At 48.6% G+C, this 15756-nt stretch overlaps 1 protein-coding gene across 11 annotated transcripts in view; it reads right to left on the bottom strand.

Annotated features, from left to right (window-relative positions):
• B4GALT4 (beta-1,4-galactosyltransferase 4) overlaps positions 1 to 15756 on the bottom strand; it is a 63892-nt gene that overhangs the window by 11068 nt on the left and 37068 nt on the right. For 9 of the 11 annotated variants that reach the window (XM_075000489.1, XM_075000436.1, XM_075000427.1 and 6 more), the window contains 3 exons: positions 6122 to 6606; positions 4076 to 4308; positions 2798 to 2985 (listed from right to left, as the gene is read on the bottom strand). In XM_075000489.1, coding sequence (XP_074856590.1) covers positions 2798 to 2985; positions 4076 to 4308; positions 6122 to 6386 — 686 coding nt within the window. In that variant the 5' untranslated portion in view covers positions 6387 to 6606. Of the gene's footprint in view, positions 1 to 2797; positions 2986 to 4075; positions 4309 to 6121; positions 6607 to 9695; positions 9837 to 12800; positions 12976 to 15756 lie in introns of those variants that run through there. The other 2 variants (XM_075000480.1, XM_075000472.1) reach the window with 2 other exon arrangements.

Here is a 15756-nt window from a genome sequence, read left to right on the forward strand (position 1 = left end):
CCCTGGATCCAGCCATACCGTGCCTCTTTGTGCCCCTGCTTTCCCTCTTCCCCATCCAAGGCCTCTGCATTTGCTTTGGGTAGAAGGGACAGAAAGGAGTGAGCACTTGGGAAGGAGGGAAGGGGAATGGGTGTAGTTTGGGGCAGTGCAGGGGGCACTGCCCCCTCAAACAGAGGTGAGGGAGGGTTACATGGGGTCATGTGCCACTCCCTCCCCCCCAATTATTCTATCTACTACCCAAGATCCGTAAACCTGGAAGTCCTGGATGCCCCATCATCTCAGGCATTGGCACTCTCACCACAGGATTGCCTGGATATGTGGAGACTCTACTCAGAGGCTACGTTATCTTCAATACAGCACCAATTTCCTAAAAAAACTACAATACACAGTGACCTTCCTGAAAACACCATCCTGGCCACCATGGATACAGAGGCCCTTTACACCAATATCCCACATGAAGATGGACTTCAAACTATTAGAAACAGTATCCATGAAGATGCCAAGGAACAACTGGTGGCAGAAGTTTGTGACTTTATCCTCACCCACAGCCATTTCAGATTTGAGGACAATCTATACCTTCAAATCAGTGGCACTGCTATGGGTACCCACATGGTCCCACAGTCTGCCAAAATGTTTATGGCTGACCTGGAATGCTTTGTCAGCTCTTGTCCGTTAGTGCCCCTCCTTGACTTGCGCGACATGGATGACATCTTCACCATCTGGACCCATGGGAAGGAAACTCTTGAAGAGGTCCACCATGATTTCAACAGTTTTTACTCGGCCCCCAACTTTACCCTGGACTAGTCCACACAAGAGATCCACTTCCTGGACACTACTGTGCAAATAAGTGATGGTCACATGACCACCACCCTATACCAGAAACCCACAGGCCGCTATGCTTACCTACATGCCTTCAGCTTCTGTCCAGGACACACCACATGATGCATTCTCTACAGCCAAGCATTAAAGGTACAACTACACCTGCTCTAATCCCTCAGACATATACAAACACCTACAAGACCTTCATCAAGCTTGCCTAAAACTACAATACCCACCTAAGGAAGTGAAGAAAGATTGACAGAGCCAGACGTGTACCCAGAAGCTACCCGCTACAAGACAGACCTAAGGAGGAAAACAACAGAACACTCCTGGCCATCACCTACAGCCCCATCTAAGACCTCTCCAGCACATCATCAGTGATCTACAACCCATCCTGGACAATGATCTCTCGCTCTCACAGACCTTGGGAGGCAGGCCTGTCCTTGCCTACAGACAGCATGCCAACCTAAAACAAATTCTCACCAGCAACTATAGATCGCACCACAGTAACTCTAAACCTGGAACCAATCCCTGCAACAAACCTCAGTTGCAACTCTGCCCACATATCTACACCAACACCACCATCACAGGACCTAACCACATCAACCACAACATCAGGGCTCATTACCTGCACATCTACTATAATATATGCCATCATGTATCAGCAATGCCCCTCTGCCATATACAATAGCCAAACTTGAAAGTCTCCAAATAAAAGAATAAATGGACACAAATCAGATCTCAGGAACGGTAACATACAAAAACCAGTAGGAGAACAATTCAATCTCCCTGGACACTCGGTAGCAGATTTAAAAGTAGCCAACTTACAACAAAAAAAACTTCAAAAACAGACTCCAAAGAGAAACTGCAGAGCTGCAATTCATTTGCAAGTTTGACACCATTAATCAAGAACTGAACAATGAATGGGAGTGGCTGGCCAATTACAAAAGCAGTTTCTCCTCTCTTGGTGTTCACACCACCACATCATCTGCTGGAAGTAGGCCACATCCTCCCTGACTGAATTGACTTCATCAGCTCTGGCCTTCCTCTTGATTAGTACTCCCTTCTTTTCACAAGCCTGTATAATTATACCTGCTCCTGGAATCTCCATTCCAAAGCATCTGATGAAGCAGGTCTTTAACCATGAAAGCTTATGCTCCAAAAATTCTGTAAAGTTTATAAGATGCCACGGGACTTCTGAGGGGGTTTTGAAAGAGCCCTAACAAGCCTGGAATTACCTGGTTATCTGGCTCTTACGTAGCTCTCCTGAGCATGTATGTGTGAGATTCAGATCCTGATAACGAAGTTGCTGAGATGTAGGAAAGACTTGTCCCAGTTTTAAAGATGGGTACACGAGAGGCAGAAATTTTTAAAAACTGACTTGCCCAAGCTCACATGGGAAGTCTGTGGCAGAAGCAAGAATTAAAACCAAGATTTCCAACCCATGCCTTAACATACCTAACCTTCCAACAGAGGGCCCCAACTGACATCGGGATCCCATTCTGCTGTGAGTTGTACAAACAATTAGGGAGAAATAGGATAATCCCTCAAAAGTTGCTCTAGTACAGTTACCTCTTCCATAAAAGCAGGGCTGATGTGGAGATCTTACAGAAGAGGAAATGTTATCAGAGCAACTCCGTGGAGCATGATCCTGCAAAAAAATCACCAAACCAGAAGACCTGACATGAATTCCTGCTTTTGCCACATTGTCTACACATAACCTGCAGTATATCACTTAGTCCCCTAAGAGCCTCCATTTCCTCAGGTAAGAAACAGGGCTGACCACAGTGAACCACCTCATTGATGACTGGAGAGACTAGATTCATTTATGTCCTTGGATGTGAGGCAGCACAGAAGGGCACGGTATCACAGGAGATAGCAGGGAATGCACCCATCTAAGAATCCTTTAGAAAGGAGAATGTTACCAATAATCTGGCAATTACTTGTCAAAATATTCTCCAAGCTCTTTCATTCCTACCTGTACCCAGTGTTATTCCTGCCAACTACGAGATGCTTTGGTTGTTTGTCACACATGTAAATGTTAAAGTCATTCTCCGGTATCAAGTCCACATCATGGAAAATGAAACAGTCCCAGTTTTCCTCTTTCAGGGCCTCCAAGTAGCCTACATTCAGCAGTTTAGCTCGGTTAAACTTGGTACTGCAGGCCTATGAAAAAGGAAAGGAAAAACAACAAGGCACCCATCAATGCATTAAAAGGTGATTTGCAAACTGGCTGGATTCCATCCTAATCACATAGTTTATAGTATCTGTCACGACTCATAACCTTTATCCTGTACTGAGTTCTCACTCCAAACAAAGAGCAACGCCTTGACATGACATGTGGGCATCAAAGCACGCACTCTTGTGAGGTGTTTGTTCATCTCCTACCTATCATGAACAGTCATGGATAGAGTCAGACAAGGCATAGGTTATCGTACGTCCAGAAGTAGCCTAAGTTGCGTGATACTATTCTACACCCATCACTGTTCTTGCCTTAGAATATCCAAAGTAATGAAAGAGCTACAACCATGTAGCTTAGGAAGCACAAAGTGTAAATGCAACTATTAGCATGAGTTACACAAACATAAATTATAAATTTAGCACTCTCTCCTCCACTGATTTTAGAACACTTTACAAGACGGGAAAGTATTGTTTTTCTATACGGAAAACCTGAAGCACAGAGAACCTTGTCATTCACAGGTGGAGAAGGAGGAGATTTAAGCACTTGTGAACAATAAAAGTATTGTAAAGCAAGTATAAGTGTAAACACAACATCAATAAAGGTCTGTAGGGAAAGCAAATAGAAACTAACCCAATTTCCCTCCCCTCTTCCAGAGCCAGGCACTCCCAGCTCCTCAGTATAACCCAATTCCCCTCCCCCCTTCCAGAGCCAGGCACTCCCAGCTCCCCAATATAACCCAATCCCTCTCCCCTCCTCCAGAGTCAGGCACCCCCAGCCTCCTCCGCTCTAACTCAATGCCGGCCATTGTGTGTCTGACAACTACTGATTTGTAAATAGTAGCCACACACTGGGTTGGGCAGGGTGAAGCCACCCCTGCCATATGCTCTTCTTGAAGCACCAGCCTCAGGCCACGCCCCATTGCCCTAGGGGCCCACCAATACTTGGTGCTACCCCCACAAAAGGTTAATCCAGCCCTGGGGAGGAAAAGAGTAGAAGAGTTTGAGATGCACAGGAGTTAATCAGTTACTCATCCCTTCCAGGCAGATAGTTCTCTTGCCTTCATGGTTGCCTCACCTGGTGGATGACATAGATACCATAGTCCAGTTGCTGTCGCTGAAGGAATGGGTGGAGGTGCTCCAGCAGGTACAACAGGTGCTTCTCTCGATTGCGGTGTGGAATCAATATGGCCACTCGCTGCAGCGCTGAGCATTCTGCAGGGTGATGCCGGCCTTTTGCCACCTGAGGGTTCTCCTTCTGTACCTCTTCCAGTGTGAGGAAAGCTTTGAACTTGAGCTGGGCGGGGCCCTCTGCAGGAGAAGCACAGAAAGCATTCTGAATTCATGTTTGGTTTCGGGGCACTACAGTGCCTTCAGGGGAGTGGCTCTGTACTCTAGCATTTATAATTTTAAGGCCAGAAGGAGCTGTTGGGATCTTCTAGTCTGATTTCCTGCATAACACAGGCCATAGGATAGCATGAAAACCCTGGGTACAATCCCAGATTCTGGTTTATCTTGCTTCTCAGATCAAATGGAATGGAGAGTGCTATAAAGGCTCTGCATGGTTCTGGGAGGGTGCGGTTACTTGCAGTTCTTAGCATTTATTCACTTGAAGAAGGAATGTCAATGATGTATGAAGGGAGACCCACTCAATCACAAGGACAGTCTTGGCTTTACCATGATCTTGAATAGAAAGGAAAGGAACATGAATGGAGAGAGGTGTGAGAGCAGAAGTGCGGGAAATCAGCATGGCTTTAACCAGAGACACAGAAGGATGTAACTATTTTAGGGTCAGGCATCAACTTAGCCATTTCCTGCTCTCTTACTAGTCCAACATCCCCATGCCCATATACCTAGTCAATGGCTGCGGTGCTGATCTTTCATCATAGCCTCAGCTGACACAGAGGGGGAAGAAATCACACAATGGGTGCAAAGTTTTGATGGAAAAAAATCCTCAGGAAAAAACATTTCTCTCTTCAGGAAAAGGAAACAAAAAGTCAGCACCTCTAACAGCATGCATGGGCATGGGCATACCAGAAGGATAATGCGGCATAGAAGCTTTGTGCTGCTAACACAGAAAGCACACCATAGCAATAAAGCTGAGAAGTGTATGATGGGACAATGTGGCAAATCTCAAGGTTCCATGGAGCTACTGTACCAATAAAAATGACCAGTCTAAGGAAGCCTCTAAAGATGCCCATTTGACCCATAGTCAAGAAGGCAACATTAATTCCCAAAATAATCACGTTGTATCTTCCTTTGACAAAGACTGTTATGAAGCTGCCTTTCATTTCCACCAGGGTTTTCACACCTGTCATGGAGGTGGAAAGGGGAAGTGTAAGGTTTGTGGGGATTGGAGAAATCAACAGCAGGGCCCAGCACAAATAGAAGAGGAAAGAAAAAGTGAAACAATGGAAATGGCAAGCAAGTCAGCTATAGGCAGAGGCCCATTTCCTTCTGAATTATCATTCTGGAGCTGAGCACATTGCAAGATGCATTTCAGAAGATGGGCCATACTCAAGCACTGCAAATTTAACAGATTAAACAGTGAAAAGCACAGTATGGATTCCATGAGCTCAGTAAACCAGTACTTACAGTTGCCAGAGAAGCACAGTATCCAGATACCAGGCTGCTGCAACTATTTCTGATGGGTTTTCCATCCCCTCTTTTGACCCCCATCTAACTGGGTGCTGTAGCAAGTAAGTGCATATGGGCCAGACTAGTCTCACCGGCAAGTAGAAATGTCCTCCATTCCATCTTTTTGCTAGCCTTTCTGAGTGAAGGCAGGAAGACAGCTATAGAGGTAAAACATGAGCTACCAGAGTTAATTTGATTAACCTGGCCAAAGCGCCACCACTGGGCCTGGTGTGGACCCAGCAAACTCTCTTTATAATGTATTAAATTGTTCTACACATCATCTCTTCATACCTCTTAAGTGTTTCTAAGATGAATGGATAGCTCACTGTTGAGAGGGTGCAGTTTATCTGTTATACAACGGTCACTTGCTTTGAATCTGGCTCACAGAAAAAGCATCTAGGTGAGAGATGATCACAGGGGAATCAAGGAATCAGTAGTACAGAAGCATAGGTCATTCATTAGAGATACTGAAAACTTAACCACTTACGCAGGTAGGGAGAGACAGCAGGACAGTGATTCATGGTGGACTTCACTGTGGGAACTTCCACAGTTGACGTGGTCGTCTTTTTCTGGTTCCCTTTCAAGAGCATAGTTGCCGCCCTGAAATTCTCCACCAAGCTCTTTGCTTTGGGCATCTCCTGTACAGTGCCCACAAGATAACTGGAGGTGACCCAAGCCACCACTATCAGGCACGAGGTGAAGAGTAGCAGCAGCTTGAACTTGTAGAAGAGATGAAGAATGGCAGACTTCATGCCCGTAGCCCTTGCTTGTTTGCCAGACGCTCCCTCAGCAACGTTTCTGATGCAGCCCTCTCACTGTACACCTCAGAAGCGTGAAAATGAAGGGCACTGAAGGACTGTCACAGTAAGTCAGGAAGTTGGGAGATATCAAAAGTTGATGAGCTTCCTGTTGCTTTGGAATTCATGGGAGTTCTGGTACCGTGTGTGGAAGGCAACCATCCGATGACTCACTCTAGTCCAAAACAGAAGAGGTTATATTATATCCCACCCCCCAGCTGCACTGCAATGCACACACCCCTCACATTCTCTAAAAGAATATGGGGCACAGTGGTGCTTGTAGAGAGCAGAGAGCCAAAGCACTACAAAAAGCAGCATTGTCTAGTTGGTAGGGTGCCAGGGAATATGTTGAGAAACTTCGGTTTTGTTCCCAGCTCTCCCGCTGACCTGTTGTGGGAAGCTGGGTACATCTCTTCTACTCTTTGGGCCTCTGTTTCCCCTCTCGCTCAGTCTGGCCCTATTTAGATTATGAAGTGCAGCAAGATCTGTCTCTTACTAAGTATATATACAGCGTGCAGCACAATGGAGCCCTGAATTTGGGTCTCTAGGACTATTTCGGTACAAATAACACCAGCTGGAAGGCAGGAAGCTCTGCCTCGCCTGCCTCTAGCCACTCCACTGAAAAGTGAGGCACAGCTCAAGTTACTTCTGAGGAATGAAACTTGCTTTGCTTTAAGAAGAGATCTTCTCAGGAATGCACCCCAGGAGCAAGTCATGAAAAGCCTTAGTGTGAGTAATCCTGCCATCCCTGGCCACTCAGCCTTAGTACCTCATGACTCCCGCTCTCCACCCACTTCCTTATTTGCTGGCAGCACGTTGAAGAGCTAGCTATGAGGAGGCATTTTCTCCTGTTTTTCTGAGCGGGAATTTCATTTACAAGTGAGATTTTTCTCAAGGATCCTGTGATACTGGCAGACAAAGTGCCAGCTCATGCCAAAGTAAGGCCCAGTCTTCACTGAACCCTTAGAAAAGCATAACTAGAAATCAGTCTTGTTTATGTATGTGTGAGCATCATAAAAGCAGATATTAGGCGTTCAGTTAGTAAGAGCATATTTAGTGTTCAGACTTGATAAAATTCTTGACAATGCTATACAATAGGGTCTCAAGATTTGCGAACCCAATTATTCGCAAGGGGTGGCAGCTGCCACTTCCCCCCAGGCAGGAGGGCCGGCAGCCAGGCTCCAGGTGGGAGCCATATTCATGAAATTCAACATTCGCAAGGGTTCTCAACATGGAACCCTAGAAAATGTTGAGCCCCTACTGTATATCAATGTTTTGGCACCTTTTTTTTTTTTTTTTTTTATAAAGTTCGCCCTTTTGAAAAAATTATAAGTACCCCCAGCTTATCTGGTGTACCCCTAAGGGTATGTGCACCACCAGTTGAGAAACATGGTCCTAAACCAATCAGGTTTGAAAAAAGTGCCATTCAACCTTTTCAGGTTACTATATCCTTTTGAGGAGTGAGATTTGTTTTGCACACAAGCAAGTTACACCTCACTTAAAAACAACTTTCAAAAACATGCAAAATATCACAGAAGACTACTGTTGAAAACTTGTTGATTTTCTACCATCTTATTATCAAATACATGAATGGGAATAAAAATATTGTACCCACATTTCAACATAAAGCATATGAAGCAGTACAAACAATGGATTGTACTGCACTGACTTTACTAGTGTTTTTATGAACCCTGTTGTAAAACGAGGGCTAGATGAGTTGATGTATCCCCTGCAAGACCAGCGTGTAAGGCCGCCCCACGCCCAGGGTGTATGTCCCCCTGGTTGGGAAATATTGCTATATATGTATTCATCTCATTTATAATCCCTATAGCCAGACCCATCCTGTCCATTGGATGGTATGGTGTGGTCACCCTGGGTCCCACGCTTTGGGGGGCCCCCACACTTCAGGGGAATGTGGGGCCGGGGTGGTATGGGGGCTGGCATCAGCACAACCAGCCCTTCTTTCTCAAGCAATGCCCAGAGCTGACAGAGAAGGGGTCAGGACACTGGCGAAGGGGCAGAACGGGAAAGGGGTGGGGCAGGGGCAGGGAGGCGTGGAGCATGGGACAGGTGAAGAGTTGTCCTGGGCCCCACATGCACTCAGGGAGGCTGCCATTTATAGCCCATGGTACAAAGCTTAATTGAGTGTTTGAATTAAACCTCTGCAACCATGTTACACAACAAAACAGGTTAAAAAAAAAATCTAACGACTGAGGTAAAGTGATTGTCCAGCATACAAAACAGTCCATTCAAAGCTTCCGTACCAGATGGCTGGAGGATAGCTTGCATGGAGCCCTTTTTTTTTTTTAAAAAGGCTCCATAAACGATCTCCACAATTACAGGTTGGAAAACCTAACTTCAGTAAATTATCGTAAACAACAGAATTATCAGACATACATATGAACACAGGTTGTGGGGAAAGAATCAATATGACTTAAAAGGGGTAACCATGCTTACAGGTTGTACCTCTTAAATCCAGGAGTCTCTGGACCACGGACATTCCAAGACCATGGAGCCCTGGGGATGGGACCAGCAGCTCAGCCAGAGTCAGTGCCCCTGAGGGCTGGAGCAGAGCCTCTGCCTGCCCCACAGAGGCCAGAGACAGAGCGCCCTGCCTACACTGCCAGAATGGCTGAGGCTGGTGTCCCCAGGGAGGCTGAGGATAAGGCCACGGCAGCCCCCCAGAAGCACAGGGCACCTGGTAGCAGAAGCCCTGACCTCCCCTGGTCTGGCAAATTCTCTTGTTTGGGACTTGTCAGGTGGGTAATTTAATGTGGGTAAGTGTAAGGTAATGCACATTGGAAAAAATAACCCAAATTACACGTACAACATGATGGGGTCAAATTTAGCTATGACAGATCAGGAAAGGGATCTTGGAGTTATAGTGGATAGTTCTCTGAAGACATCCACACAGTGTGCAGCAGCAGTTAGTAAAGCAAATAGGATGTTAGGAATTATTAAAAAAGGGATAGATAATAAGACAAAAGATATCATACTTCCCCTATATAAAACTATGGTACACCCACATCTTGAGTACTGTGTGCAGATGTGGTCTCCTCACCTCAAAAAAGATATGTTGGCATTAGAAAAGGTTCAGAAAAGGGCGACTAAGATGATTAGGGGTTTGGAACGGGTCCCATATGGGGAGAGGCTAGAGACACTGGGACTTTTCAGTCTGGAAAAGAGGCGATTGAGGGGCGATATGATAGAGGTATATAAAATCATGAATGGTGTGGAGAAAGTGAATATAGAAAAATTATTTACCTTTTCCCATAATACAAGAACTAGGGGACACCAAATGAAATTGATGGGTAGTAGGTTCAAAACTAATATAAGGAAATTTTTCTTCACACAGCGCACAGTCAACCTGTGGAACTCCTTGCCAGAGGAGGCTGTGAAGGCCAGGACTCTATTAGGGTTTAAAAAAAGAGCTCAATAAATTTTTGCAGGTTAGGTCCATAAATGGCTATTAGCCAGGTGTAAAGTATGGTGCTCTAGCCTTCAGTACAGGGGCAGGAGATGGATGGCAGGAGATAAATCACTTGATCATTGTCTTCTGTTCTCCTTCTCTGGGGCACCTGGCATTGGCCGCTGTCAGCAGACGGGTTCCTGGGCTGGATGGACCTTTGGTCTGACCCAGTATGGCCATTCTTATGTTCCCACCATGCTCAACCAAGGAGACGCATTTGCTATAATCAGGGGTGTCCAACACGTGGCCTGAAGGACAGAATCCAGCCTGCAGAGCCTTTTTATCCAACCCACTGAGCCGGCAGCAGCGCCATTTTTAAACAGGCGGCTGGGTGGCTCTGAGCCACTTGCAGCTGCCGCTCCCTACTTTGGTTCCCATACAGTGTTGCAGGGACAGCTCCCAGAATCCTCCCACAATGCACGTGGAGGGGAGCTGGCAGAATCTCCCAAAAAACAAAACTGAAGCCTCACTTCTTAACCCTTACTCTTTTGCTGTCTCTCCTACTTCTGAGACTTGTACACACACTGATCTCACAGGGGATTCTTTTGTGGATTACTCTCCAGCTTGCCTCTGTATATGTCACTGCTGAGTTTGCCTGGGCCTCTCATTTTCACTGTCTTCCCCAGAATTCCACGAGGAAAAGCACAGGAACGTTTTGAAATTGTGTGAATCGTACAACTCTCTACATTGACCTCACAGCAGGAGTGACCAGCTGGATTTCTTTTCCCATTTAGAGAGAAATAAAACCTGCACCAAGGAGAACCAATTACACAGAAATAATTCACTGAGTCACTGCTGGTCACTTTTAAAACTTTACAAACAGAAATAACCAAGCTTAGCACAAACAGAACTGTTGATGACCTTAGTTCTGTGGTCATTAGAGCACCAGATTCCAACACCAGCATGGTATCTAATGCAAGGCACAAGCTCTGAACAAGTGCACTAAAAATAGAGTGAAAGCACAGGTGACAGGATGAGCTGGCTGCCTGGATGAGATTGTACAGTGGACCCCAGACTTAGGCGGAGATTGCGTTCTTGCACAATGCCACATAAGTCAAATTTCACATAATTGGGGGAGCCAGGAAACTGATCAGCACAGCAATGCTGGTCAGTTCCCTGTCTCCTCAGAGTGGCGGGCAGCTGAGAGCCTGGCTGCGGCACTGCTCAGTTTCCCCACTCCTCGGAGCGGCAGGGAGCTGGCACCTGGCTCCGGGCTGCCCACCATGCAGGGAATCCAGGAAACCAACCAGCCAGCTCCCCGCCACTCAGAGTCACATTAACCCGAAATAAGCGCAACTCGAGTGCGAGTTATCTCAGGGTTCTACTGTACACGAGATGGATAGTCTCTCTCCTGCTGTCCACACTGCTGTGGCTACATGGCTATTTTTAGTGCATAAGCTTAGTCAGATCTAGCTGGGTTATGTCTACTTGAGCAGGAAGTTACACCTTCCATCAATACTGCAGAAGGAAAACAAGAGGGGGCAGCTAAAGGTCAGCATCACAGGAACTCAAAGACGTTTCTAAATTAAATCCCCCTGCACACTTATAGGGTCAATATCATCATCCTCATTGTGCAGAGGGGTAAAGAGGATCACAGAGGAGGAAATTATTTACTCAGGGTTCCCACAGTCACTTATTAAGTGTGTGTGGAAGAGATCAGAAGACCACTTCCAGACACTGCACTGTTCAGTAGACCAGTAGTTCTCAAACTTTTGTATTGGTGAACCCTTCAACACAGCAAGCCTCTGAGTCTGGACTCACCCCCTCCCTGTCATAAATTAAAGACTTTCAAAAATATTTAAGACTATTATAAATATTGGAGGCAAAGTACGGTTTGGAGAGACAGACTGAGAGCTCATCACCACCACCCTAACGTACAACCTTATAACCCGCTTGAGGACTTGTGACCCCGTTTGAGAACACCTGCAGTAAACAGAGAATACTCCACCTGCATTTAAGGTGCAAATCCATGAGCTATTACGGGGTGGCCACTCTGTGGCTCTGAGCCGCATAGGCTCTTTAAGCTATTAAAAGCGGCAGCTCCTCAGAGCTGTGCTGGAAGTGCCATCTGCTGCTCTGTGCACAGTCCCCCAGTGGGAGAAGTGCGGAGCGGCAGCAGTGATGGTGATGGCAGCTCTGGGGCAGCAGCAGTGGTGGCTCTGGTGAGTCGCTGGCATTGAGTTAGAGTGGGGGGATACCTGGCTCTGGGGGAGGAGGAGGGGCAGGGCATTGAGTTAGAGCAGGGGAGAGAGGCCTGGGGGTGCCTGGCTTTAGAGGAGGGGTGGGGGATTGGGGTATAGCAGGGAGCTGGGCATGGCCTGGTTCTGGAGGGGAGCGGTATTACATTAAAGCAGAGACCTGGGGGTGCCTGGCTCTCCGGGGGAGGGTATCGAGCCACGTATTATATATTTATTTTTATATCACTCTCTGGGAATACTGAGCCCAAGTTTATTTCTCCTGGTACTTCCTTAAGAGCTAACTAAATTCTGACAGCAGAAACCTTGTTACTGATGAAGAGGCACATGCAGAGAAGTTTCTGCCAACTCTGAGGCATGGGAACACTACCACAGTGGGCAAAATGCAGCCTCCATGAGCACTTCCACTGCCTTTCCCCTTCTCTTGCTCTCTCCCATGTGAGTGATGTGCTGTCAACATCCTCTGAAAAACTTTCCATCGCACTTCGCAACACACTGAACATTCTCTGGATTGGAACTTGCCAGATCTGAAGAAGTGGGTCTGTCCCACAAAAGCTCATCACAAATTGTTTTGTTAGTCTCTAAAGTGCTACACAACTGCTTGCTTGTTTTGTGAAGTTACAGAATAACACTGCTACCTCTCGGTGACTATTCAAGATGGCAACAGTTCACCAGGATTACCTCCTGGTGGGCCCCTGTATTTACCTGCACCTCCACAGGTACGGGTGCTTTCAGCCCCCATTGGCCACAGGTCACTTGGGCCCACCCGGGGTTCATTGGCCACAGGTCACTGTTCCCAGACAATGGAAGCGGCACGAACAATGTCCCGGTCTGTTCTGTTTCACACAGTTCCCATTGAACAGGAATGATTATCTGTGGACAATGAGAGGAGTAAGTGCCTGTACCTGCAGAGGCACAAGTCAATATAGCAGTGGCAGCCCTCCAAGGGCTAACTCTGGTGAACTGGATCCAGCCCTCGGGCTGGTATTTGCCTACCATTATTTTAGCTCCATCTCTTATCTCTCCCCCCAGCTCCTTGTGGGCAGATGTAAAACACGGTGTCTTTGTTCACACATGCAGGTTGATGCTGTCCATCATCATTTTAGTTAGCTAGATGTCTACATACCATGGATGTGGCCAAGCTTCCCATACTCCCATAAAGTTTGTTTCCAGCCAGGAGCCCTGGCTTTCAGCATTCTGTACAATTATTTAGCTCTAATTTACCCTTCAATGTTTTCTAGGAGTCCAGTAAGCCGTGGAAGTGTTTGTAGCCAGACAGAATTCCCCCTGTTCTACGCCATCTTGCCTGCTCTACTCCATCTTGCCTCTTTTGGTGCTTTAAAGCACAAAGGGCCAAAGAAACAGCCCAGTCTGGGAATGCCTGAGAGCACAGATGTGCTAATCTCAAGCAGTCTTTGATGCCTCAGAGCACAGACAGACTGCCTCATCATGACCCTGAATGGACCGAAACCAGACAACAAAAGACAAACGGGCTAGCAGACGACCAGGGTCTCAGGCTGCCCTTGGCTAGTACCAGTGATTGATACGCCCACACATCGTCCAAGGAGAGGAGTCTCCCTCCCATTAGAAAGAATGTCTAAGTTATCTCCACCTTGCAGGTGTGAATTAAGCCTTTGAAACTCCCTGTGAGAACTAGTGTCACGAGACGATCTAACGCAATTGGCATCTTTAAAGATCAGGAAGAGTGTACATGACTGAAGGAGTCCTGAGACACCCAGCCCTTGGCCGAGAGCGGGGTGGCAATCAAAAGAGGGTTATAACACCGGCCCAGCCCTCAGTTCGAGGAGGGGCACCAGTTCCCAATTAAAACACAGTACAGGTCCAGCCGTCAGTTTGGGGCGGGGCAGCAGCAGAAGGGTTTGAGCACAGGCCCAGCGCGGGCTGGCCCCATCAAGGAGGGGGTGGGGGGTCGCAGGCCCTCCCACTCCACTGCGACCCGGCCCGGGGCCCTGGGGGTCGCTCACACACGACCACGGCAGTGGGCATCCAGGCTGCAACACACTGCCATGAGTTCGGGAGCGTCGTTCCCCGAGCCACTTCCTACCTCTACCTCCACTGGGGGAAGGTCCCAGTCCATCTGGTCAGGGGGTCCCGCAGGGTCGGTCTCCTCCAAATCGTCCACCTTCGGGGGCTCCGGCCAGTCGCTCATGTTGATGTCATTGGGATAGTCTGGCGGCGGTAGCACGGTGGGCTCAAGGTGATCCTGGGCCTGGGGGGCTGCAGGGGTCCACCGAGACTCTGGGGTGGGCCGCTCCTGGGGCCCCGCGGTCACTCACCCTCGCCGGTCTGGCCGCGTCTGGGGCTCCTTCCAAGGCGGGGGGTCTCCGCCAGCGTGTGGGTCCTGGCAGGTCTGGGAAGTCCGGGTAGTCCCCCTGGGGCAACTGGATCCCGGGTTGTTCGGGGCGGCTGGGGGCTTGCTCCTCCGGCTCGGCCGGGCGGCAACAGGCCCTTTGCCCTTGGCGCCAGGGAGCTCGTGCAGGCGCCTCCTCCCTGCCCGGAGGCCCAGCCTTTAATGGGTCCCGAGCCCTGCCCTTGGCCCTTCTAGCCCTGGGCCCCGCCCTCTGAGGGGCGGGCCACTGGTGTTCTGGCTCCGGGCCCGCCCACCAGGGCCTCTGCGCAGCCTCCTCTGCCTCTGAGTCAGCAGCAGGCCATACTGACTCACTACACTCCCCCCCTCAAGTCCGTCTCCCGTGCCATGGGGGCGGACTCCTCCATCTCCCCCAGGCGGGAAAGGAAGTCGGCATTTATATGGTCCTTACCTGCCCGATGACGTACGTCGAAGGCATACGGCTGTAACGCCAAATACCAGTGCATAATTCGGGTGTTGGTATCCTTCATTCAGGACAGCCACTGTAAAGGAGCATGGTCCATAACTAGGGTGAAGGGGGTGCTCAACAGGTAATATCTTAGGGCGTTGCAGGCCCACTTCACAGCCAGGGCCTCCCTTTCTATTACAGCGTAGCGCTGTTCCCTCGGGAAAAGCTTCCGGCTTATTTAGACCACCGGATGACCTTCTCCGTCAATCTCCTGGGATAGGACGGCCCCCAGGCCTACCGCCGAGGCATCAGTTTGCAGGATGAACGGACGGGTGAAGTCAGGGCTGTAGAGCACAGGTTCCTGCATTAGGCACTGTTTCAGTGTCCGGAATGCCTTGTCTGTCGCTGCAGTCCATACCACCTTTTGCGGCTGGGCTTTTGTCAAAAGCTGCATCGGGGGGCAGCAATTGAAGCAAACTCCGGGATGAAGCGTCGATAGTACCCTGCCAGTCCCAAGAACCGTCGTACCTGCCGCTTGGTATTGGGGGGAGGGCAGGCCGCTAGGGCCTGTACCTTATCCACAAGGGGCTTTACCTGGCCGCCTCCTATAGTGTACCCGAGATAAGTCGTGTCTTGTCATCCAATGCGGCACTTCTTCGGGTTCATCGTCAGGCCGGCGGCCCTCAGGGACCTAAGGACCGTTGCCACCCGGTCCAGGTGTTCCTCCCAATGGCAACTATATACGATGAGGTCATCGAGGTAGGCCGTGGCGTAGTCCCAGTGGGGCTGAAGTAGACGGTCCATCAGCCGCTGGAAGGTCACCGGGGCCCCGTGGAGACCAAAGGGCATTTGGGTGAACTGGTACAGGCCTGATGGAGTTGCAA

This window comes from Carettochelys insculpta, chromosome 1 (assembly GCF_033958435.1).
Source record: "Carettochelys insculpta isolate YL-2023 chromosome 1, ASM3395843v1, whole genome shotgun sequence".
Classification (NCBI taxonomy): Eukaryota; Metazoa; Chordata; order Testudines; family Carettochelyidae; genus Carettochelys; species Carettochelys insculpta.